The sequence below is a fragment of the Varroa destructor genome, unplaced genomic scaffold (genome assembly GCF_002443255.2).
Source record: "Varroa destructor unplaced genomic scaffold, Vdes_3.0 BEIS01000004.1, whole genome shotgun sequence".
Classification (NCBI taxonomy): domain Eukaryota; kingdom Metazoa; phylum Arthropoda; class Arachnida; order Mesostigmata; family Varroidae; genus Varroa; species Varroa destructor.
The window spans coordinates 23,177,956-23,204,119 of NW_019211457.1; the positions used below are offsets into that span (position 1 = coordinate 23,177,956).

At 38.3% G+C, this 26,164-nt stretch overlaps 2 protein-coding genes and 1 long non-coding RNA gene across 7 annotated transcripts; 2 read left to right on the forward strand and 1 right to left on the reverse strand.

Moving 5' to 3' along the window:
* The first annotated feature begins 6,676 nt into the window (after positions 1-6,676).
* Positions 6,677-10,959, forward strand: LOC147755976 (uncharacterized). Of its 2 annotated transcripts, none has more exons than XR_015327353.1 (2): positions 6,677-7,653; positions 9,718-10,959. It is a non-coding gene; the product is annotated as an uncharacterized LOC147755976 (long non-coding RNA). The 2 variants fall into 2 exon arrangements; XR_015327354.1 differs by lacking the exon at positions 6,677-7,653 and adding an exon at positions 7,660-9,429.
* On the reverse strand, positions 10,863-21,707 carry LOC111250177 (uncharacterized). 2 transcript variants are annotated; one of them, XM_022805007.2, is made up of 9 exons: positions 21,419-21,635; positions 18,142-18,207; positions 17,771-17,845; positions 17,316-17,387; positions 17,122-17,211; positions 16,557-16,589; positions 16,339-16,382; positions 11,991-13,482; positions 10,863-11,788 (listed from the first exon to the last, which is right to left on the reverse strand). In XM_022805007.2, coding segments are annotated over exons 1-9 (2,175 nt in total). In that variant the 5' UTR covers positions 21,421-21,635; the 3' UTR covers positions 10,863-11,487. The 2 variants fall into 2 exon arrangements, with proteins under 2 accessions (XP_022660742.1, XP_022660744.1); XM_022805009.2 differs by having other exon boundaries at positions 11,718-11,858; positions 21,419-21,707.
* Positions 21,708-21,812: 105 nt separating this feature from the next.
* Positions 21,813-25,363, forward strand: LOC111250179 (integrator complex subunit 15). 3 transcript variants are annotated; one of them, XM_022805016.2, is made up of 6 exons: positions 21,825-21,966; positions 22,256-22,297; positions 22,601-22,790; positions 23,110-23,349; positions 23,819-24,376; positions 24,643-25,363. In XM_022805016.2, the coding sequence occupies exons 3-6, from the start codon at positions 22,683-22,685 to the stop codon at positions 24,877-24,879; spliced, it is 1,143 nt and encodes a 380-aa protein (XP_022660751.1). In that variant the 5' UTR covers positions 21,825-21,966; positions 22,256-22,297; positions 22,601-22,682; the 3' UTR covers positions 24,880-25,363. The 3 variants fall into 3 exon arrangements, with proteins under 3 accessions (XP_022660752.1, XP_022660751.1, XP_086844565.1); XM_022805017.2 differs by lacking the exon at positions 22,256-22,297 and having other exon boundaries at positions 21,813-21,966; XM_086988439.1 differs by lacking the exons at positions 21,825-21,966; positions 22,256-22,297 and having other exon boundaries at positions 22,641-22,790; positions 23,114-23,349.
* The last annotated feature ends 801 nt before the right edge of the window (positions 25,364-26,164 follow it).

The window sequence follows — 26,164 nt, forward strand, 5'->3', positions numbered from 1 at the left end:
TCGAACACTTCCACGCGTTCGTAACTATTCTAAAATCCATATTTGATTATCTTCCAACACGATGCCGCCCGCCAAATCTGACCCGCTCGTAGCCTAGCTACAGTTGAATCTTAACATAGTATCAAAATGCCATTTTTTACTTACGTTGGCGTTTAATCTCTGTAAGATTTAAGGCCCACCTAAATATGACAAACTAGCTATCTGCTCATTATGCAACTATTATCACGCTTAATAAACTCAGCTAGAAGACTGCTGATTAAAGAGTATGGTACTTCTGAACCAAAGTCAAGAAGACAGTTTTTAAGGATCTCGGCGAAACCGGCATCGTGGGTCGGATCGAAGAATACGATCGCCAACATATCCAAGTCGGTTGGTACAGCCGACGCGATTGATGTGTATATCAATTGTCTGCGGAAGACCATAGTTGACTGCAAGGATCGTATTGGTCCAACAAGAGAGATAGTACCACACGCGGTACGATTTCCATTTTGGAAGTCGTACAACGGTTTCCCCTGCGTTCTAATAATTTTACAGCCAACGTGTATTTGTGTGAACTAATCTCGATGCTCGGTGAAATAGAAATATTTTAGGTTGTTTTTCTCACTACGAAGATCGTCCACCACTTCATAGATCGCACATATGATAGTAACTGATGGATAATTTAAATGCTATTGCACTAATACGCGCGACTGATCAGTCGCGAGAAAACAAAAGCGAAAATTGGCGTTTATCTTAAAGCTTAGATAGTTGATTTTGGCCAACTTTTCCTAGCAATAGTATACTCGTATACGCATATACGATTAAAGAGAATGTAACTATACCAAAAACTATGTCAGTGCTTGCTTGTTGCCATCAATACTCAGATATTTATTATTCTGATTGGTCAAAGGTTTACTGAGTACTCCACAAGTGTTTTTTTAGCGACAAAACACGCCAATCTTTGATTGTGGGTGTTTAAGCAATCGCTGCCTGATTATATTGAGCAGTGCGGAAAATTTGTCATGATACTGTACCACATTTTCGTCTACAGTAGTACAATCCGCGGCTTCTATCTTGATGTGTGTTTGCAACATCCTAGCCAGCTGCTTACCATCCTTGACTAGTGATACGACGGGCTCTCTGATTAGTGCCACAATCATTGCCAGAGGCTTTAAGAGTTTCGAACGACTGAACCTATCAACAACAAGCAGCAGTGGCAGAGCCCGCTGTGAACAGATCGTTACCATCTCTAGTTACGGATACTCTGTAATCCTGGATCGGCATAGGTTTTTCGTACATCAACTTCTCCAATACGACCATGATGATACCATCAAAATAATCCTCTAAAGTATCGAATTTTATTCATTGAAACGTGTGCTTGGATAATTTTACGTTTAGTGTTTCTTACTGTTTTAGACTTGCACTTGCTTGATTTCTGTGAATGACGTTTTGTATCGCTGACTTCGATGACGCTTTTGATATACCTGTCCCCCTCGCAATATTATGTATTTCCGGTTTTCTTTAAAACTTGTTGACTATAGGATTCCCGCTGAGCAGGCAACGCCCTGACGGTTGTTGAACTTCCTAAAATTGCCCTTCCGGTGGTGAGCGGTCTCGGTTAAACGAATTTTCGACAAAGCTAACTATTAGGTTAGGCCTATTCTCAGTATAACAGGATTTCATCTGTTCATCACATCAAAAAAATCGATGTGTATCAACTACTAATTATAATATTGTAAATACCGTGAAGCTAAAGCACGTCCTCTTAAGGTTATAGCTTACATATAACACAAGCTGCATCTTTATAGAATAAAATAGCCGAGCTTAGTCGAACTAATGATAGCAGATTCCATAGAACCTATCGTCAAAGGCGGCATGACCTTGCCAGTCACATGTGGTAGATTCACTGAGCTGAAGCGAAGCCGGCTGCGAACCGCTGAACCGTACACAAATAAATTTACTAATGATGAAAGATTAAAAATGAAGTGCGAACGTTTAGCAATGAAGGGGTATGAGGAATTGATATCTTCTTCAGATGATCTCAGACACATGTTTACACAGTATCTATCTGTACTTAGTTAATTAGACTTTGTTTCGATTTTACGACCTTCCAGTGCTTACGGCGCTTATCACTAAAGTTAACACGATGATCGGTGGCAGTTGATCGTGCCCGGGATTATCGTATCGATACCGGTTTCATAGCTATCAGTATGAAAGCTTGCTACTTAAAGAGAAACTAAGCATTTGATAAAAGTTATCAACAATCGACCAAATCGAGTAACTTTACGTCGTTAGCCGACATCGAGATGCTTTTTCGTTTATAGAGTTATACCGCTAGTAATATGTATTAAGGATGTGGTAAGCCAAAGGGTCTTGTAGTTTTAAACATTTGCGAAAATCTACGTGATAGACGAGTGTAGATGGCCCCTGCTTAGCTGCTAACGTACAGTCTTTCAGTCTTGATAAACATTTGTATGGAAATATCATATCTATTTAGAACATACAACTGACTTGGTTCGAAATAATAGATAAGGCACTTACGAAAATTTAAGCAGTCGGATATCATATGGCCATCCAGAGCATTTTTTCTAAAACAGATCATAATTGGCTCTGCGGAGGCGAAACAACACAGATGTAAGTATGTGCATGTAGAGGATACATCGACTAAGTTGACATCTTCTTATGTGTTGTTAAAAAAAATTATATCAAAGAGAACCGAAAACAATTGACAAACTTGCGGTTTAATGTAATCTTAATAGGTTCTTTAGGAAACGAGTTTCTTGCACACGCGGTTACTATACTTTTCAGTGTGGCGAGAATATCTAAAAAGGTAAGATAGCCGGGTTCGAGTATATAACATATATATATATGTTTTTTTTTTTTTTTGTTTAAACTTTTCACTAATTGGTTAGTATGAGCCGACCCGCCATCTTGGCATAACGTATAATTTCTTTTAAATACCTCAGCTTTTTCGACGGTTGCTAAAAAGTTTATGGAACATGCAGCCCGTTCGTGTTGTATTCGTCTCTTTAAAACAAACGTACTGTGCTAGTACGTCTTCTTCATTGAGCACCGTACTATGAACGTGAACCTTTGTCAAAAATTTGCCTATGCACATAATGAGCACATCCCTTGGATTACGAGTAATAATTTCTGTAGTTGATTTTTGCATCGAGGATGAAAACAAGATCTTATTGCCTCGGTGGGTGTTAATAGCTCGTGGAAAGATTGGATAATAGCTGGTACTCCTTCAGATTCTAGAAACAAAGCACTTTCTTCCCACTGTGGCCAAAAGCTTTGTTTGTATCTTACTTAGAACAAACTGTCATCAAGCAGTCATCGATTTTAGATGAGCGCGCTTGTTAAACCGAAATCGGATGTCAAAAACAGTTCTAACTTATTTAATATATTAGCTTAATATGCAAAGTGCTTATGCGCAGACGAAGCACCCGGCGACATCATAAAATCACAGCTTATTTTATTGACCTTATAGAACAGCTGAACTTACCAAAGGCGTCGCGAACCACATAACAGTTAACTACGGAAGCCAAAGAAAGGTATCGACGTCATTTAAGGTCGTTACACAGCGTAGCTAAGACTTTTCGGAAGTAATCACGAACATCTACCGACGTTTAGTAAGCCCTTTCTTCTATAATATACCCAATAACAGGCCTAGCGTGCAGCACGATCGGGCACGCTTTTGATTTGTGTCCGGTTTCGTCGCAGTACATACGCCCCGCATCATCTGCCGAAAGAAACTTAAGTTTATAAAGTATAGAAGATGCGATAACAGTGTGAATGCACGTACACCCTGAAAAACAAGTAGAACTCACGCCTTGATGACTTTAGCCGTTTCTCGCATTTCAGGACAAAGAGTTTCTTCGAGCATTTTTAACAATAACTGACAGTAAATGCTGGCGTATTTAGAACTTGGACTCAACTTTACGAGTCTACATTTCGAATATAAGGGTTAACCTAGTTGTAACACATAATTTTAGTTATGAAAGCAGGAAATCTGTTTTAATGCTCGCCGAACCCAACTTATAAGCAATATATTGATAAATAAAGCAAAGTAAATTAGTAGCGTTCGTCATTGTTTTTAACTGAATTGAGAAACTGCTGCATTAAGTTGATAGAATATTGTTGCTCATTCCACAAGTCTCATCCGAAAGCTATATTTCTTCACTATCCTACACTTAACTTTTAACACGTAATACATAGCTTGTGATCGATCTTGCCAAATTGAATATGTCGTCCTCGGTAGTATTTGGCGGTGGTTCGTATAAAGACGCAAACGACAAATGAGATCAACGTGTCTAGCGCAAGGATGAATTTGAGTATTTACATTGCTTTGCGGTCACACCTGATCTTTTCCTTGCAAAAATGTTGCTTTTTCTTCAAGTCGAGTTTTTAATACACTCTTTGTTGCGGCCAAAATTGACATAAACGGTAGCTGAAACAGATCTGGACTTTTCTCTAGTTTATAGAACATTCCTAAATGTTACACAGTTTTGAAAATATTTTGAGAATATTTAAAATAGATATGTACGGTTTATTCGGCACTGGCGCCATATTTACGCGCGGCGAGAATAGCATTGTTGCATTTACTGTAATAATTTTCGATCTCTCATAGTACCTATATTAAGTACTAAATAGACAACATACCAATTTATTTATATAGCAGATTTTATTCTGTGTTTACAATTTTACAGTATCCGATTGAATCGCTGGGTGCTCGTGATACAGCATTTTTCAGGTGATGAATTCATATCGTCACACATAAAAAGAAATGATACCTTTTTAACGACAAACGCCCGGTAGGACCTCTATGTTTTGCTTCCTCGTATGATAGGTACATGCTACTGAAGTGTTTTTCGAATCTTCTCGATGCCCATATTTGCAAAAAGCTATCAGTACTCCAATTGAAGGTCATGGGTCTCTAATGCGCAGCTTTATAAAAACGGACCTGTGAATAGCACTGAGGTCTGAGGATACCAAAAGCGATATTGGCTTTATCCGAGAGTCGCTGCAGGTCGGATGTGCAATAATTTTCAATTAGTATAAAATATGGTTTGTATGGAACATTTATAGTGATTCGTTGAGCTGCGCGATTGATGACATCCCTATGCTTTCTAACCTAAGCTAATTTATTGAACCCTTTAAATAAAATCGCTCCACTAGGCTAAAAAACATGCCAATAAATGTACGTGTAATATCAGTGTGTAGCAGGATGTTAAACTTTAACTGGATATTTATCGAGACCCGCAGTGTCACGATAAAGAATCGAATACATGCACCTATAGAAGAACGCTTAGGATGTCGCAGAGAGAAAAGAAATGCAGAAGTACGATATAGAAGTTCATTTCATAGGTAAAGGCTTATGATATAGTCAAAATTCACCATAGGATTTCCTTACGTTTGCATTTGTCAGACACTGATGAACAAAGCATGAATTCTACCGCTAAAAAAGGGTACTACTATCCGCTGGCCGATCTCCGTGAGTTAGTCCACCGAAGAATATAAAGTCTTACTGCCATAATTTTAATGCAATATGTAGAGAGCTAGCAAAACCTCGCAAGCAGGACAGCAACAAGCTAAGGCCCATCTTGACCACTGAGAGAGCCAGAGGGAGACGTGCTTGACTCGTACGTTAAGTAAAGAACATTTTATTCACCTGCACGAAACGCTAGAAGAGTGCTTTTGCAATAACAAACCTAAAGAAAACGACATTTATTGATTGTCGTCCGAGGCACTGTGCTATCTATTTTAAACAAAAAAATCTATGCATAATCCGTTAATTCAACGTCTTTATGTATGTGTCACGTAAGACAGATTGGTAATAAATCCTATGCATAGGAAATAGACGGTAATTAATAATATTACGAATATTTTAGCTATCGACCTCATTGTCGCTAACTAACACTAATACAGTTCCGCATTACTTTCCGTTCGACCAGACTGTCCTTATTTGTTCGGCAAAATAATAAATGGTGTTGCATCAGACGCTCGCTGACACTACGAAAATATTGATTTTTTCGGCTGTCGAGCAACAAATGATTATGTGGCCGGCGCAATTATTACTAAGTCATAGTGTAGTATATTTCATTTGTAAATTGATATCGAGTATCGGTTCTACATCCCTGCTCTACCTTAGAGATTTACTGCCACAACGGCGCACATTTTTTACCCTAAACAGTAGAGTTTTTGCCCTACAGTAGAAAAGATAGAGGAAACCGAAAAAAAAAATAGGTAGGGGGCCAATTTCTATTCAAATTTCATTTTAAAAAAGACTTACGATTCTAATAACAAAAACATCCTAACACTACGATTAGCCTCTTATTAGCGCAAATATAATTTCAAAAGCATGACTGATGAGAAATTTTGTTCAGATCATTATAATTTACAATGTAGATTGTATGTTATATCTTAATTGTATACGCAAAACCACAATTCATTTCGATTGGTCAAATTAATTAATAAAAAAAAGTTGAAAAGTCTAGTGGCTAGAATATGAAAAGCAAGACGTAAAATAGATATATAGAACCAAAAAGGAAACACAGACGTCAGACATGTTTACTACTGTCAAATAGTAAATATAAAAAAAATAGTTACTAAAAAGGAAGTTTAAAGGCGGTGGTAACGGTATCTACAGCACACGTTTGAAAGAGCGCAGCACATTGCTTACGTACCTAATGCTTCTACTTTTGGCGCCGTCTATGCGTAAAGCCCACAGCAGACAACGGACTCAACGACACGTGGCGTAATTTGTGTAGCAGTACAGTTTCGATGGAGAGCAGGCGTATTGCGTAGACACGTGTATTAACGCGATTTTTGTTTGTGTATATGTGCAAAGCATATCAACTAACGACGCCTTATTTTTGTCTATGCGTATTAGTTCGCCAAGACAAACAGTTTATTTACACAACAATATGCATTGTTGCTAATGCGACGTGAAAACCTTACTCAAAATACTAGCGTACTTACGTTTCGAAACTAACTTCTCATGCACGCACACCAACCAGTTGAAGATTTAGCAAATCCAATTGTCGATGCTCGATATGTTGATAACCTAGTTGAAATGTACTGGGTTAGATCAAGTGAATCGTGTCACCATTCGAAAATTAGGGGCAAAATTGTTTTGCCATACAAATACACGCGTGTGTAGATCGACTATTAAAATAGAGTGGCATTTTTAGATTTAAGTATGCACCCCATCTGATAAGGGCAACATTATTCAATGCAGTGCTGCTTACACTGCAGCGTTTATTATGCAATACTTGATCTGACCTCGATACTGCGATGGATTAACTCACTTTGCAAACGTTTCCCAGTGTTATATTTTCCTTATGACTTTGTTCCGCGTGCTGGTGCAGTGGATACTGTGTTTATTTGCTAAACCTAGCGTGGTGGTCTAGGTTAGAATCTGTTTCGTGCTGAAACGCAGCCGCTCGAAAGCCGCAGGTTACATAGAAACTTTTTATACAAAAAACATGGAGTTTCGTGGCGCTTCGGCAGCTCCATGCGAAAAATGTTAGCTTACCAAGCTACGAACAAAACATAGTATCATAGCACTGTGGTGTAATCGGGTTGCCAAGGCTGGTGTTGGTCGTTTGCGAAACCGGATTACCGTATCACACATCAGTTGGTTTTATGTTCTTCGAGAGTCAGACTTTGGTAAATGTTATTTTTTTTTATAAAAAAGTAATAAATAACAAACAGTTTCCGGCACTAGACCAATAAAAATGGTTACCCACCAGTGAAGGTTGAAAAAAGATGGTCGCGTTTGCAGTCAACGACTTGCAAAAATGCTGAGCAAATTATCCAAACTATTATCCAAATTATATTAAACAAACTCCAAAAAAGACTATCGTTTTTCAACTAAATCAATAGCTTGCAAATACAATCTATTAAATACAACAATGATATGTATACAACACGATATAGTTCCTAAATGCAGAAATATGCTTATTTGCCTTTATATATATAAAGGCGCGAAATTCAGAGTAAAGGCAACTAGCCTGAATATAAGGATAGTTGCTTTGCAATACAGTAGAAATATCTAAGCTTCGGGTCGTTACAGGCTTAAAAACATCCACTTAAAAACTTATTGCAGTTTGGTAAATTAACATAAAATATTTCTGAAATGTAACAACAAGGCACTACAGAATATTCATTGAAATTGCCTAGTAGCTACGCAATATATTCCTTAAATAGTCAACGACTGCGTATACTGTCACTTTTAATATTACTTTATAAGGATTGAAGTATTTCAATATGTTTTTTTAATTTCTGAATTGATGATAGAATTTCAACCATAGCTTACTTTTCGGTAAGTGTCAGTGCGTGGAATCACAGGCCAACACGTGCAAGTTTCCGAAGGGATGCTAGACCTTAAAGATATTTTAATCGCTTTTAAAATACCTACTCGCATGAAAGGAAATAGGCGTGGCTTTGGGTAGCAACTTTAATACCGATAATTAGGCCCCTGAACGACTATTAGATTCACAAACTGAAAACGATTGCATCCGTATCTGCCAATTTTTAGAGGAACGGATGCCTCCATTACACAATGTTAGAGTGCTTTAAGTTTATTCATCTCATTATTGGAAAGTGCGCGTTTAGCCGTAGTTTCGCGAGCAAATGTCACATTTCAAAATAATCGGTCAAATGATACGCTTGATATAGATGATATTTTTTACTTCGAACGAAAGTCCCATTCGAATCCCTGGTTTTAAGATCTGTAATGAAAATAGTGCGTAGACAAATATAGTGGCAGGAACTGCTTTAGCCAGTGGCGTATTCGTAGCTCTTAATCTTCAAAATTTAAAAGCCGAGTTCGTATAGAAAAACGATATCGACTTCAGATGTTGTTCGCTGCTGTGCGTTTGAGCTGATGTTATAGCGTGCCGGAAACGATGGGCTGCTGAGCATCAACATTTGTCCTCGTGCGCATCCTTCTACTTGAACTTACTTTTCGCTTGTAACTAACTAGCCAATTGAAATTAGGTCTTTTCCCAAAAAAATTGATTTGAAAAGTTCCCTTTCCGGTGCTGTTTTGAAGAACCTTGTTCTCGAGTGCGTCCTTTTCGTTGCGAGAGTTAATTCCTACAAATAAAGGATAGCCATGCAACGACGTTATGTATAATCATTATTGTGCACTGTCAACTATATTGATACGTCCAAGCAGTTGATATATCGAATCTATAGTCGCTCGAAGAGGTCAGCGTCCGACAGGTTTGGTAATAAACCAGCTGGTAATTGTTCGTAGCATAGTTGATCGCTAATGCTAACAGATGTGGGAAAATCTATTCGAGAACATGAGTGTTCTTTGGCAACGCTGGATGACGCCATACGAGCTTGACGTTGCATCAGGCAGGTCATACAACGGAAGCCAGTTAATGCCGACAATAGGCAGTAATCATAATGATTCCAAGCGGATGTAATGGTTAAGTAAGTGCTTGCTGCTCGTAGATACATGGGTGTTTTTTTTTTTTGATGAAAAGCTTCAAAGAAGTTTAAACGCATATGTAGGTTCTCAGTTAGCCTATATCAAACATAAACCAGGCAGACACTTGAGAAGGGTTACCTTGTACCACTTAATGTATACATCTTTGTTGGTAGATCCCCTCGCGCTTAGTTATGCTTTTGCTGTTTAGTTTGAATCAAACACTGCAACGACAGCTGGAACACTGCCACGCCTGATACTTACTTTTCCCATTCGTTTGTCGCCTACGATAGGACGGATGCTGTGAGCGACGCTAGAGCTTGAGGGGTGCCTGTTACTAATTGCTCATCAAAAAGAAGCAACAGCTAGGGGCTCGCATCAAGTGACACGTGACAGTGATGCTGCTACTGCTGACTGCTCCCTCTGTTTTGTGTAAGATCAGCGGACCCGTGATGAGCTAGCTTATTCTCCGTTTGGCTAGGTTCCTTAAGTAACACAAACTAGATAGTATATACCATACATATAAAAAATTTGAGTTATTTTTTACAGTGCAATACTACAATAGGTCGGATACACGAACTGGTGATTAGTTAATTGTCATTATAGGCCTTTTTGTATATAGACGAAAGGGCCTATCTATTATAGCATAGTTGTAAGAGAGTAGATTATACTACTTTACTCTTTCAAATGTGCATAGCAGATAAAAACGCCAATATTAACTCGTTGCTTGTGTTCACAGTAAAAGACTTCGTCGCGCGCTTCGCGAATACGCAGTTTACCATTTTATTCACTTGAATGAACAAATGTGATTTCAATTGTATCGCGGCGCTGATGTATTCGAATCATGCACGTTTAGTTTTGGTTGGATATGAGTACATATTATCATGGAGCTATGATGGGTCATACATAATGATGTATGGATCTGTCTTTTTTGTGGTCATATTTCTTTTTCATCTAGGCGAGAGACCTGAGTTATCGGTCTATGTACCCAACACGGCAATGGCTGTTTAGCACTATTGAATCACATACGCATGCAAATATACAACATATTTTTTTTATGGTAATACCATTCAAAATTGCGTTCTCAGTTGCAGAACTGCTAAACGTTAGAAATGATATTACTTTACTATGAAAAATAACATGCGTTACGGCTGTATATCGTAGTGTTAGATTAAGACACACAACTTAAAGCAGCGTTTATAGATCAAATAAGAATACGAAACGTGAAATCGGCAAAAAAATTGTACAATGACTGAAGTTAGAGTGTTTATTACACGTTGGAAAAATACAAAAACTCGTTATAATCGACTATCTTAAGGATGGTAAGACTATAACAAATTCGGACTGTTCTAAACTTTTCCAACGTTTTTGTGTGGTTTTTCATCGTTGCTATTAATTTCATAGAGAGTCATAGTTAAGCAAATAAAAAAACAGCGCATTGCATTCGATGGCGACGACAATTTGTAACAAGAACCTTTATTGATTTGGGAACCAAAATAAACCTGCACCGAATTTTGGCGTTGATCAGCCTTCAATTAAATGTAATGATATTTGAGGTGTTTATTAGATAGTTTCAAAGATTGATACTTGTGGTTCGCCCTCAAATGGCTGAATAAACAAAAATTTTCTGAAGTTAATGAATATTCGGCATGATAGGTAGCGGTTTATCCCCTGGTTTTAATATACAGAAAAGACACTGCATTGCAAATAAGAAGAAAAAGACTCACATGTTACATGTTCTAAGGATATCAAGAGTCTAATAAACTCAGTATAAAATTACCTCGATAACAAGCGTGTCATACACTTCGACGAAAAAGAATACATATATGCGTTTATAACATTAGAACAACCAATCAAAAAAATCTGATTCTTAGCAAATTGTATGAAGTGTATAGATAGAAATTTTTCTGTACTCCATATTGTTACTAAGCCAGAATCTACAGTAAAGAATAAATTGCTATTTTTTAATTTAGAAAACTTTAGATCCCAGATGTTTTCGGAACAAAATTAATTGCAGGTTTTTAATTACTGATAGATATCAGAATCGAAAGAAGACACTACATTCAGTAACGCAGGAAATCCGGTACTTCTGCACCACAGTCCATTAGGATTTCCTTGAGCCGTTCTTGTATTGCGAAGTCACGGCTCGAATCAAAGAATGCGGTCGCTCGACCTTGATTGCCGAGACGACCTGTCCGGCCTACTCTATGAACGTATTCATCCGCCTCTTTTGGCATATCGAAGTTCACTACGTGAGTTACACCACTAATATCCAGTCCACGAGCTGCGACCGACGTGGCGACCAATATGGCGCAATCTCCCGACTGAAAGTCCATAAGAGCCTGTTCTCGCTGCCCTTGGTAGCTAGAACGACGTCGTAACCGAAAATAAGTAATGCATCAGTATTAGTAGACCAACGCCTTCCTTATTATTCCTGGAGAATGAGAAATTATTGAGTTAAGAGATGCGGGTACTTGCCGACAAAATCTAAAGATACAAAGATCTTCAATTAATGAGGGGTAAATTATATTTGATACCAGATACGTATTTTGTGATGTATACGAACCGATTCCCATGGATTGAAGTCGTTTTCAAATTCATCTCCGAAAGATACGCTGCGAGGAAGTCTGCGGACCTTTTAGTTTCAATAAAGACTAAGATTTTTGCTAGAGGATTTTCTGCGAGGTCGGCTCGAATGATTTCAAGAACACGGTCTTTCTTTTGGCCCACGCCTGAAATCGCTTCGATAACTTGAATTACGTCTTCATTAGCTCCACCAACTAACCCGACTTCAAGTTTTATGTAATCATCAGCTAGAAATTGTTTTGCCATGTTTTGAACGTCTGGTTTGAAAGTTGCCGAAAACATGAGAGTTTGTGGCTTCATATTATTTAACTTAAAATAATTGCCAATTGTATTGATGTCATTTAAGAACCCCATGTCTAACATACGATCAGCTTCGTCGAAAACGAGAAATCTGAGTCGCTCTAAACTGATTACACGCCTGTTCAGGAAATCTTTGACACGGCCTGTAGTACCCACGAGTATATGGCAACCTTCCCGTATATTACTAATCTGGGTGCCAATGTGTGTCCCTCCATAACATTCCTTCACCTGTATTTTCGTGCGAATCCCATACCGTTTCGCGTCTACGGTAATCTGACACACGAGTTCCCGAGTGGGCGCCAAAATTAATGCTAATGGGGACTGAGGGCCTTCACGTATTTCCGGGTTTTCCTGCAAGATAATCTGCATCAACGGCAATACGAAGGCTGCGGTCTTCCCTGAACCCGTTTGAGCACATGCCATAATGTCCTTGTTGGCTAAGATGATTGGGATGGCATACTTCTGCACGGGTGTCGGCGTCTTGAAGTCCATCGCTTGAAGTACGCTTAGCAATTCGCGGTCAAGTTTAGCATCTTCAAATGAGCGCAGTTTCAACTTTTCAAAAGAAGGGTCCGGCTTCCCGTTTCGGTCCAACACTTTGACTTGAATATTCTCGTACCGGCTAAAATTAGTGCCCGTTCGATTTCGGCTTATTGCACTAGCTTCATTCACCTCAATTTTCTTCCGGTACGGTTTTGCTTGGGCATTCTCGTCGTTCGTACCCATTCTTTCCTGGAACTGAGATGAGAAGCGACCTTCTTGATTGCTCCGATGTACGTTCAACGCATTCTCCTCCCCGTGGTCATGTTTAGCTTGTCTGTAATCGTCATTTCCATGGTACCTGCCATCGTTGTCTCGTTGATAAACATTTCTGTTTTCGTAACGATCATTTTGAAATTGTCCTGAACTGGAGCCATATCTGCCCCAGCTAGAATCGTCACGTGACCTCGATTCACCATGGTAATTACGCGAACTATCGTAAAATCGGTTTGAAGGTGCTGGAAAATTCATATGTTGCTGCATCGGCGCTGAAGGACATTGCGAAGCGTCATGACCTTTGCCTTCGCAATTTTCGCAACGTTGCACAGAAGGGTATTGACGATTTTCCGCGTTTCTGTTATAACCGCCGCCTCCATAACTCTTCGTTAGCTCTTTTGTGGGTCTTCCTCTATCTGAAATACATCCCGTAAAACATCGTAAACGTACCTACGGAAACTTTGGCTTTGTAAATGACCGTTAGTGAACATAAGGGTATATACAGAGATCGCGTGGCTACGACATGTAGCGTTCTTACCTGACGACTTCCAAAGTAGTGTCTAAGAGGCTTCATCGCTGGAAGCCATGGGCCGAATATAAGCTAATAAAGAAGCAAAAACAATCATCTGACCATCTGGCCAATGAAAATTTTGAGTAATACATTATAATCAACACAAGATTGTTAGAGCGATGCTGCTCTTTACTCGCAGCTAGGTAGCATAATATCGACGAAGCTAAAAATGACGACGTCGCCAGATTATGACTTAAAATTTTTGCCCATGATGTTTTAGAAATCAAAGTCCTTCATGATCACAGTAAGTTTTTTTTATTTATATTATACTACATACTTTATACCCTAGACAATTATAACTCGAATATTGTTGATGGAATTTATCTGCCATCACACAATATGTCATATCAAGTAAAGCAAATTACAAGGTATGAGTGGCTGTAATTCGACTGTCTTAATATTTCGAATAATAACCACTCCAAGTGTTCAGCAGACCGCTGCCAGTTAAGCAAAGGCAAAATTGTACACCTACAAAAACCGCGCACAGTTTATCATGCTTATTATAGAAAACAAATTACGAATACGTTGTAACGAGAGAACATTGTTATAGTGTTAGACTCAAGCTAATACTTAGTAACGATCATTGTCATTGTTTAGATGGGCTAATCAGAATATATTCAACCTCCAACGGATCTATTACCATAATTGATGGTATGGATATAGAGAAAAGCATCCACATAGATCAACAATAGAGAAAGTTAACATTAAGATGAGCCGAAATGCTCTGTGAAGAATCCTGTGCAGAATGAGTTTGGTCACAGAACTTACTTGCAATTTTAATGATGGCCATATGCAGTCAAAATTATGCAACTACCATAAAGGCATTGGATGTATTATTAGACACGTTATTCGATGTGCAAGGAATGCACACCTTTGCTTTGTGACTTTCCAACCCATTACCGAATTTCTGAATGGTCGTTAAGACAATCGCGAGGCATTGTCTGTTGATAGCACTTACGGATGCTCTACTACCTTGGGATAACTAGAAGAACTGTAGTCTTGGGATCAGTGCACATACTTGACCAAAAGCACGTAAGCGGAAATAAAGTTATTGTTACGGTAGTTTAATTTTGCAAGTGTAAGATATTTGCTCAAGCAAATAGAAAGGTATTGTGTTAGAAAATGAAAGGTTTTAGGCAGCCTACACTTTTCTTAATGTGTAATTTGCTCTCACTTGGCACATTTCTAGGTATTTGGTTAGTATTGTCTAATGACAGTACCCACTAAGCTATTCTAAGCATTCCACTAAGCAATATTCACATAGATTCTTCTGGTATTGCGTAGTTTTGATATTACTAAAAACTCACACCTTTAATATTTATAAGTAATACACTTATAGCCTATTTGATAAATAAAAGCTCTATTTTCTTCTAAGCAAATTTTCAGAATTTGTCATACTATAATTAAACTTATTAGATTATTTTATTAAAACTGCGGGTGCTTATTATTTAAGTAACTGCGGTTTTTCAGTGAATAGAAAATATTACGTTTTTTGTTCGTGTTAGAGTTATGTTATGCATCTCTCATTATTGTTTACGACTTTCTTCTATCTTTCCGCCAAAAGGTATGTGCCATCTCTCCGAAAGGTATCGGAAGAAGTTGACTCGAAGAAGTTTTACTACGTTTTAAGTTACTGATCCATTGTGAAGATAAATTAATGAAGATGATCGATAATGATTAATGAAGATCCAGAGAGTATAGAGGATCCATTAAAATCTTCCACTTGAAGTTTAGGAGGGCAGCTTTGATGATGTTTGTCGTTTATGGCCTCACGTTGTCATAGAGCAGGATGCTTTGACCTCGTCTGTCGGGTCTTTTCTTTTGAATAGCCAAATTGACTCAATATAACTGAACTAAATAAACGTGCTGATCAACTGTTTGATTCATAGCAAGCAATTCCTAAAATTTCAGGTCGCTGGAGTCTCACCAGACCTAAGCATAACCATTTTTTAATGAAAATCTACTTGGACCCTAAGCCTCGGCTTCCTTTATACAGCTACCAATTCTGATCTGTGCTTCATGTGAACGTACAGACGTTACTTACCATCACCGTGACAATTCTGCGTAAAAATCGATTATTCAAGCCGGGTGACGCTCGATACCGGGCAAAATGTTGAAATGCACCGTACAGCCCTAATTTATTGTTAAATTCAAGGAGTTCATGAGGTACGTAAGCTCCATGTTTCTCTGTAATTCCAATGGATTTAGGGTGCTGACGACAGTCTTCTGTAGCCCATCTTTTCGACCTATTCTCGAGTTGTTTGTCAGCTTTTTCCCTTCAAGTGTGCCTTCAGACAGTGCCACAAGCGTAGTAGCAGGGGGTATTCCTTAGATCCCGAATATAACTGACAAGCTAATTTTAAGCAGTCCTCTCAGTGATAGCGCCGTTACCGTACACAAAGTACACGTCCAGGGCTACTTACAATTGTGTAACAAAATACCATAACAGCGTGTTGATAGAGCAGAAAAACGCTTTCGAATTGTATATTAGAGGTTAAAAACGAATGAACGTAAGCAGGAAAAGAAAGCTTTTGGAAGAAACCGCTAGAACTTAAGTGTTTATAAAATTGAGTAGTATCGTTAATATACTAATATCTTCCTTCATTACGGCGTGGCCCTATTTATGCTTATATGATTTTTGCATACGTAGTTTAAGGTATTGTAGTAATTTTTAAGATGTAATACTCGAAAGCAGACTCACCTTCTCTTGATGTCGGTTTTTCCATTTTATCGGTATCGTAGTATCTAAAAAGGTATTGTCATACAAAAGTAAACTAAGTATTAATATTTTCAAAGCGTTAGCTTTTTTAACTCATCCTTCAAGAAATACGGCTGATCCAGCCTCCAAATCCCGGTTCATACGCACATATGAACGCCGGCCTGCACCATCAGCCGTCAATGAACGCAAATCTAACGTACCGATCGTAGCTGTTCCTCGACGAACTTTGATACCTAAAACAGATGAATATCATACATGTATAACGCTTTCCTAATTTTTCTTAAACAGCTTAATTTTTTTCATTCCGCATATTTATGTGAAATTATTTCGAAATCTGGAAAAATACTACATTTTAATAAACAACTAATTTTGTTTCATTGTATTTTGTAGAGATTAACATATTTCGTTTCGAATTCGAGAAGAAATTCACAAATTCAAAAAAAAAAACAAAAAAAAGAGAGTCTGCTCGGTTAATAAATGAGAGGGAGCGGATTGAACTCCAAGATGGATTTATATATCCGCATGGGCACATAGAAAATGATTATTTGTCTACAATATGTTTAATACTTAGTCGCATTTTTGGTTTTCGTAAGTTAGCTATGCCTAGTGATTTCATAGGTAATACGGCAATTTCGAGTGTGCTCACCTTTTTCCTGTAAACACACCCTTTGAGAGAAACGTATACTTTAAAAAAATCTTTAAGGAGAAAGCTTGAAAGGAGTTGTCTTAAAATACGACGAGCAATATATGTGCATTGAAACTTACATCGCACCCCTCGGGTTAACGTAATCACATCCGCCATCATGGTCAGGAGCGTAAGAAGTGTTATCAGCATTTTGTGATCTTTCTTCATTACTGAAACGGGCAACAATGTTGTAGTAAGTATATGAAATATTTGATTTCGGTAAAAACATTGGCTATTATATTTTGCTAATTAACTTATGTGTAGTAAAACTTACGCGGCCCGTACATAGTGGTCATCAGGTTTAGGAACGTACCAATCGTCACCTGTATCGACTGTTGATCCTTTACTGAAATAATCAACAAGGTCATAATAAGTATCGAAGGTAATTTTGCTACTTAATTATCACAGCAATACTGCATGGCTGGTTACAGTACAGTATATATCATCTCACCATAGTTCCATCAGCCATTACCATTGGCTCTGTGACGAGCATGCTCCTCTACTTCTTCCATGACAAATACACCGGGTGGAACAAAAGTCTTCTAACGATTTAAAAAACAGTGGCTCTTCACTCCGTTTTTGCTTTAACGGATGTAAAATGAAGACCCTCAAGCTCCCAAAGGACGTTTCAAGCAGTCAAGTTTCGCCTTACATTACTGTAATTTACTACGACTAATTACTATACTAATACGACTAATTACTATAATTACGATTATTGTTTTAACTTACGGCCTCGTGCCGGATTGCATACTATCGAGCGACATTTTCTCAAAATCAGACTGGACACTGCCGGAAGATAATGATCTGTTGATTACAGAGGAATGAAAAGAAAGATATGTTAATTAATTTCATCATGTAAGATCTCTTTGATACTAATGTTGATGCAATCACGTTAAATACATAAAAGCTAATCGTATATACATGCCATATCTGCGTGTTAACTTACTGATTTTAGCTAGCTAATTCTGCGCTTCTTACTAAATGTGAGCATTCTGCCAGCGCTTTGCCTAAAAGTCCCTCAAAACCAAATGCGCGCCGAAGATAAAAGGTTTACTCAACAAGGAAAAACAACGATGTGCATAAAGAATGAAGCGACTTACTTAGGAGTTTCTGACGGGGTCCTGTCGGCTTCCGCGACACGCTTCGGCAATCGGCCTCTAGAAGCCCTGCAATAATATTGTTTAAATATTACTGGAATGAAGTCCTTACTGGAATGCGCTTGTCTAGTGTTTAAGCGATTCCTTTTGTAAGAAAAAGGCTCATTTCTGTTCAGGAGCTACACCATCATCACTACTTGAATTAGCATAAAATGTACAGTCCAGTCCACAAAGTTCTTCACTTGCAAACCTTTAAAGGACCTAGTTCGTGTTTAATCTTTGATTTTACCCTTTATGGAGCATCTACCACACATTGTAACAGAACTAATTCAGGCATTGTTTTACATGCTGCATGAGGAACGCGCTACAACGGCCGACTCGTAGCTACACTATACGTGCTAATTTACATTGCTCATCTTGAGAAAGAATATCACATCCGGACAGCATAAAAAATATGTACATACTATTATGGGGGAACTCGGGTGTACATAATAGCTCATCCCATTAATATATATATATATATATATATATATATATATATATATATATATATATATACATATGTAATCTTAACATGCATACTTCGGCCTTGTGGTCAAAAACCGGTACGCATATAAGGGAAACTTACGCCCACACATACAGGCACCAAATTCAGCATTGCTAGAGCTGTCATTATGCAAATCGGCTACTAATCTGAGATGGGTTACAGGCAGTACTGAATAGTAAACATAGCATTACTGAGTTCGCACAATGCTAGCAAGCGCTTTATCATTAAACATGATCGTGCAGTATTTCGAGTTACAGTGTATGATAGATTTTCGCAACGCTTTTACTAAAAACTGTTTACGTGCTACCATAGAGTATTAATGCCTTGCACTCAACGCGAACCAAATATGTTTCCTTTGTAACCCCGGGTTTATTTTTATTTAATACATATTAATAATTTTTAACCATCCTGCACCGAAAATTACACTAAACACAAAAAAAACACAAACCTTTTCTGTATATCAAAGCTAAATTAAAAAGGCGCGCCAATATTTATATCGGCAAAAGATGCTGACTGCTAACTGAATATCAATAAAAGCCACGACTGCGCCGTTATGCCGTCGACTGCCGCTTAATACGTCTGCGGAGGAATACGTCTGCGTGATGGAAACGTCGACGAGTTGTTAGCTTCAATTCGGCCTTTCTTTTTGTTCCTGAGTGACCGATTCAATGCAAAGCTTTAACATCTAACTAAGCTTCTATTCAGCAACCCTTTTTGCCCGAGATAATTTTTTCGATAACAGGAACTTTAGACATGAATTATAGCTGCAGGCTTTTGCAAAGCCATAAACTAATAAGGTATATGGCGCAATCAGTAGAAAAGGGGCGTTCTAATGCTGTTGGGGGGAAAGACATTTAAACGTACGATGCATAGAGGCGTTTCATCAAGACACTCTTACGTAGCTAACAATAACAGAATATCCTGTAAGGATTAATGTATCTTACTTCATTAACTTAGTTCATAATTTTAGTAAATATATTTCAAAGTTAAGCTAAAGACGAGCCGTAGGCTGTCAGCACAAAGAAAATTATCCACAAGCGCAGACGAAAATTTGCTTTCCATAAATAGGTTACTTCAATGCATAAAACAAATTTTTTTAAGGCAAAGAAAAATACCTGCGATAGACATATTTCTACTTATAAGAGTAGCTAACACTCGCAGCTTTATGGCGTAATAAATGTTTAGCAAATATTTGCATCTAGGTGATTTATATGTACAAATAATTCAACAGAGGCCTCAAAAAGAAGTAGGCGTCTTTGTACTTCTTATTTACTGTGTCATTTTTTAAATTTAGGAAATCAGAAACGACCATCATACCATGGAGAGAAAACGTGTTTAATGTCACATAACGATAACAATTGGGCGAATAAAATATTTGTCTCTCAAGCAGCCTATAAAGCGCATCTCATCACCAACCGAAGTTTCGCATCGACATGGCTGTAAAAGCTGCTACGTGTCTTCATTCTTTGCAAATCACACAACCATGGAAGTGCTTAGAATATTAAATCTCTTTACTATCTTCATCTCTTTACTATGGGGCATGTCTGCTTGATTTCTTTTTTTTTTTCATGAAACTTATTTGGCTGTACCACCGGTTTGCCCTGCATTGCGCACCAATTAGCTGAGCCATAGTCACAATCATGTTTACGAGAAATATGACGGGTTCTTTTAGTAGGCTGCACAATAATGTTATTAGTTATGTTTGGATAAAATAAATCCAAAAAATATCACATAACACGGCCAGACCAATAGAGATAGTTTCAAAAATACAGCACTAAACACCTAAAGTGCCTGTGTCTTTTTTCTATTCACTGAGATTCGGATTTCGAACGTAAAAAATTTAGAAAACATAATATTGTCGCTTTCAGCTAACGCTTACTAAACTATAGCTTAATGGCTAAATTTGTTTAATTTTTAACCCTATACGTATAGATCACAGGGAAAGTAATCATACAAATTTTCATTGCATTGCTATGGTGGCTCATTTGTCGCCCCGGGAACAAACCAGAATTAGCTCTCTGAACCGCCGAACTTCGGACCCGAACCGAATATATATCGTGTTCGTGTCCGAATTCAATCTACATATCTCTGCGATATCGCTAAATAAACGGCATAGTTTAAAAAAACTATCGATGTTTTAGATATAATAAAATTACTAGGCTTTATCTAGTGAACAAGTAAGCACGTGGTAATAACACGTGGACTTCATAATACTAGTTGGCCACTGAACGTGCCAAGTACTACTACGTAGCCCAGGAACAATCGGAAAGGAAACTAATACGCGGCCCCGTACAAGGGAGAACGTGAACTTGGTTTATCGAATGTATATTTTATTTTGACAGTTTTTAATTAGTATGAGTCCAAATCAAAACAACTTCATCTTAGAAACAGACTTCTGTTCAAACAATAACTATGACTTTATATGGCCAACCACGTTGGCTTTGTACTAGTTGATGCACGCGACGTAAGTTAATAAACCAAACAAGTTAGCCCTCCTTAGAAACTCTATTTCCTTAACACATTTTATAGAGCAATCCATTTCCTTCAATAGTATAATGTGTTCAGCACTATAGATACTTCGGTCTAAAGCCAAGCACAATAAATGAGCGTTTAGGACCAGCATATGACGCGACGTTTACTCTGCGAAAATAGGGCTAAGTTATAATCATATAATAATATAACGCGCCCGAGACATCGTATCTTTTACATGCAACATATGCAAACGAAACTTACATTACTCCTTGTCAACAGAGAGATGTACAACTCAGTTTACCCTATTGTTTTCGTTCACAGGTTAATCCGCAAACGGTCCAAATTATGCCGGTGTCTTATAACCCATCAAGGTAATGGGACACAGAATTGGTCAGCCCGTCAGTAAATTGAAAATTAACGAAGCTCCGCTTGCATGAAATCGTCTGATATCGTTATTCAATCAACTACTGATATTTACGCATAGTGAGTGCGTGGGGTATTGATATATTGAGAATTATATCACAGTAAAAGTAGACGAGCGAATCCGTTACAAGCTCTGTGAACTGCAGCTTTGAAATAATTTGACGGAACTCTAACGTAAAGAGCGGAACCTGTGTTTCCAAATAAACTATTGTATTTATCGTCCAGTCAGAACTGAACACAGTGTAGTGAAGTCCTGAAGAAACGACAGGGACGGAGTGCTGAGAGCATTATACATTTTCGAACAGTGTTTAATGTGAAAATTGGGTGGGGAATTCGTTTTACAGGATTGAACAGGAGTGACCAGTTTATTGAGAAACTTTAAATTGGTAAGTGTAGTGATCTATGTCTTATTTTTGCAACAAAAACCGCTTAAAGGCATGGCAGATTATCTGTATACACTATATTAGAGGGACACTTAAACAGGTGCATAAAACAGTTAATGTTTTAGACTTAAAACTGGCTGGATAGAAGGTTCTTAATTTTCAAGAGCTTATGCGAGTCTAGTAATATGAAATAGAAGGCAAAATATTTTTCAAGTCCTTAAAAACATTTAAACGGTTTGCGTTAGTGATTTTCGTTAAACGTATCGTTGTATTCGCGCATTTCATAACAAAGGACATATCGTTTGGAGCACGTGACTTGCGACAGTAGCCGTTGGTGAGTCCATTATGTAATCTAGTTCCAAATCCCTATTTTCCTAATGAATAAATTCGCAAACATGCCTAATACTCAATGTTTTCATGTACTTATACAAATAAAGCGACTACATACAACTGGTTCCTATAAAGGGACCAATACACTTCAAGCATGTGCTCGCCAGCATATTCGACGTTTCTATTATATATAACCTATGTGATCAACATGGTTAATACAAAGAAGTTGGTTGACGATGTCAAGAAGCATTTTTGAGTAGCTAAGAATATAATCAACCCTGAACTAAGGTGCCTGTTACGATTTCAGGGTGCTTGTTCCTTATTCGTTAACCTTAGGCTTTTCCTTGGGTACGAAGATCCGGCGTGATCGGAATCGATCGGCTACAAAAATGGCAGCTGAAGTGAAAACGCTCCTCCGGAAGCTCGACTTTCCAGCTGTCGTTCTTGAAGCGCTTGGTCAGCTACAGAAGATTCTTGTGACACCCGTGACGCCTATGGTTTGTTGATGTTATAACAACAGTATCTATTTTGCTTTTGAAACCTTTCGCATTTATGTCGACTCGTTAGTAATATCTCCTCTTTGGTTACTTAATTTCTCGGCCTGTGTTAAACTACCCAACACGCAATATATAGAAGCGTAGTCCAGTACTATGTAAGGCGTCCCCGTAAGAGTGCCATAGTAACGTATTTACCTACTAAATTTAAAGACATAGTCTAGGTTCGAATCCGGGCATATATATATATACCTTGCATTATGCGAGTTCAAGAAATTATGATGCGAAGTAATTATCCACCTTTTTTAAACGTTTTTTAAAGGTAGTTGAGCTCTGCAATGAGATCCTCGAAGAATTTGTATTTCTCGAGAAACGCCGTAAAAAACTAACAGCGATTCGCGAATTGCATCTACTAGACGTGATGTGCACGTGCTTCCAGACAATGTCCCAAGAGTCAGGTCGCAATTTGTTCTTCGTTATGTTTCCACCAAGCGATCGGCAACTGCTCGATCGGCGGATGCCTATCCTCTCCCGTTTTGTCTCACTAGCCGTCACGTTGAATGTAAGTGAAACGCGTGTAACGTCTCAGGTTTCTTAGTTGTTCTGTATGTAAATCAATATATGTGAAGGTTGCTGATATGTCTCAGTTCGCTACTTTAACTACGGTTACACTAGCATATTGTAAAATTGATGAAATAGATTGTTTGTCTTGAGTTGTTTCGCTTACCTTACATGATGACAAGGACCGTTTGTCCATGTCGCCAATTGCTGATAAGGTCAAAACAACAACAATAATGCGAATTGTAGTGCAAGAATTTTTTAAAGCACCTTATATTACGGCTGAACTTCAACTTGAATCAATTCGTGCATACTGCTTCTAACATAGACTCGAATACCGCTCTGTGCTTGTAAATTTTTTCTTTTGTTTTTTTGGAGGTTGAACCTTATAAATATTTAGATCATGACAAATGTTGATCGCGGTCATTTACTATTTATAACAATCTTTTATTGTTTCCACCATTTGCCAACAGGTGGATATACTTTTGGACTGTGCAGCCTTTTGGATTCATGTGGCCGGCGTAAATAGTGATGTATCATCACAGTTAACGCGTCAGCTTCTTCGAGAGCTGTTCGACGGAACGGAAGTCGTACTCTCGCCAGTGGAACCTAACGGGTCAACTCAGCCTCTTAGCGCTGCACCAGTTGTAAGGCCAGCCGGAGTTCAGTTAGTTCACACGAGTCCGGCATTCTGTGCTACGATTGTTACGACAGCGACTTTCCTTTATCCGACATCGCTTCCACCCAGGCGTCTACTCTATTTACTATCGGCATGGCTTGATTTCAATCTATTTCTGGCATTTGTACCACTTGAAAGTGTAATGCCGACGGCGCACACGTTTGTGCCTGGTCTGGTTGCGTGGACCACTGTAGCTGGCTTAAGCCCCGAGACTTTAGCGGACAACGGCGTCAACGGATTGTTTAACGCAGATCGTCTGGATATTGGAAGCGAGTCTGACGCTGCAGTAGTTAACCGTCTTCATCTTGCCCTTCTAAAAATGATTCTCAAAGCTCCACAGGGCACATTACAGGTCAGTCCCAGTTATGCAGCCGATGCACAAATCATTTCTGTCTCTCAGAGGTTCATTTATGTACGAATTTCTAAATAGGGCATCCTTTCGAAAGAGTATAGGAGCTTTCAACTGCGTGATCGTTAAAAACAATCAAGTACGTGCTAAAATCTAATATGGGCGTTAGACCTAAATGAGATGAAAACTAGTTTGCCTATTTCGTATCTATTATTAGCCATATCTTCGTTTGTGCACACTCTAACCTTAGTGCAACGTGACATTTTTAGGCTGACCATTTAGTGAAATTGGCTCATTCCCTTCAAACCCGTATCGGGACCAACAGCCATGTCAACATTGCGGCAACGTGGCGGGTTGAACGTTTTGTACAAATTATTCAAGCAGCGCTAAGCTCACGTTGTGTTCATGGCTCGCTTCGTAGTCTTCGGGGAGCTTTATCACGTCTACCACCTACGCAACTTACCGGAATCGTGCTCGAGACCAACAAAACAGTTCTGCTTGCGTGACCCGTAACTAACTGGTCTTACGGTATGAACCGATAACGCCCACTTTTTTGACCTGTTTTCGAGCTGCCTATCGGCAACTTCGTTTTTGTCGCTGCGTTTTGATTCGCAGTATTGTGAAATATGCAGGCCAATGACAGTGTGCTATTTTGCCCAACAATAGGCAAGCTGTAAATTAGGCTGTTGTAGAAACAGAGGTCCGCTTTACACTGCAATAACAAATTTATGCATAAACTAATTATTTCACAATGATAAAGGTATTTTCAGCATAATCCTTAATGATCTCTTATTGTTATTATACGATGCTTTAGAGTCAACATTTTTTACGGAAACAGTAATTATGTGTGACAATTTGAACTCATCGGAAAATAAACTAGATGTAAAGATGTTTTCAGCAAATAGACGATCAATTATAAGTCTGTATATTTGTACATTGTGTAGATATATTCGTTTGTGATAAACAAATGACAAATAATTCTACATTTTAGCCATGTGTCTTCACTAACATACTCAAACGTGAATGCAGGTATTTCTGGTGGAATTACAATTTTTTTTCCATGTCGTATTTTTCAACTGCGCGTTAGATGGTGCATTACATCCAACATCAAATGCAGTACATCCAACATCAAATGACCGTAATGGTGACTGTTAACGGCTTCTCGTCACAGTCTTTTATAGAAACCGCAGAATAGTTTTTCGTGTTCTAGTGCGCATCTGCATTGGTTCAAATATATTTTCTGCTTTTATGTTCGGGCATGTTTTCGTCAACAATATTCCGACAATTCTGGAAAGTTAATCATCAATCGTTTAGTTACTACTCTATTACGTGCTGACGATGTGCGCTGTTTTACTCAGCTTAGTCGTGCGATCTATGTTGTACCAAACAAAATTCACTTTGGGTTTTGTTAGGGGGCATCGATTTCGTATAATTTATGTTTAGCTAGTATTTGTATTCACGCTCGTTTAATTAAAGTATAGGCATCTTTTCCCCTTTTTTGTGTATAGCCGCTGTATTTTTTAAAATCGAATTCTATATAAAATTATAACGTGGGGTTCTATGTCGGCCATAAACAGTGTGTGACAATGTTTATAAAAAATATTTTGGTGAAACAGTCGATCGACGATTATGTGTTGCAGTTATTACGACAGCTGTGAAAAGTATTCTTTGCGTAGTAACTACAAACGTCTTGTTGATTGGGTCTTGGGAAATTCAGTCCCTCTGCCGCTTCTAAACAGAATGGCCACGTGGACAACCTTTGATAGACCACTCATTCACAGTTGCTTCTCC

Bases quoted from the DNA above. Each gene is read 5' to 3' on its own strand.
- LOC111250179 (XM_022805017.2), top strand. From the start codon at position 22,683: ATGGCAGCTGAAGTGAAAACGCTCCTCCGGAAGCTCGACTTTCCAGCT. The intron at 22,791-23,109 runs GTTTGTTGATGT...CGTTTTTTAAAG, and splicing joins TGACACCCGTGACGCCTATG to GTAGTTGAGCTCTGCAATGA. The intron at 23,350-23,818 runs GTAAGTGAAACG...ATTTGCCAACAG, and splicing joins CACTAGCCGTCACGTTGAAT to GTGGATATACTTTTGGACTG.
- LOC111250177 (XM_022805007.2), bottom strand. The intron at 17,846-18,141 runs GTAAGTCGCTTC...TGTAATCAACAG, and splicing joins ACCCCGTCAGAAACTCCTAA to ATCATTATCTTCCGGCAGTG. The intron at 17,212-17,315 runs GTAAGTTTTACT...TGCCCGTTTCAG, and splicing joins GACCACTATGTACGGGCCGC to TAATGAAGAAAGATCACAAA.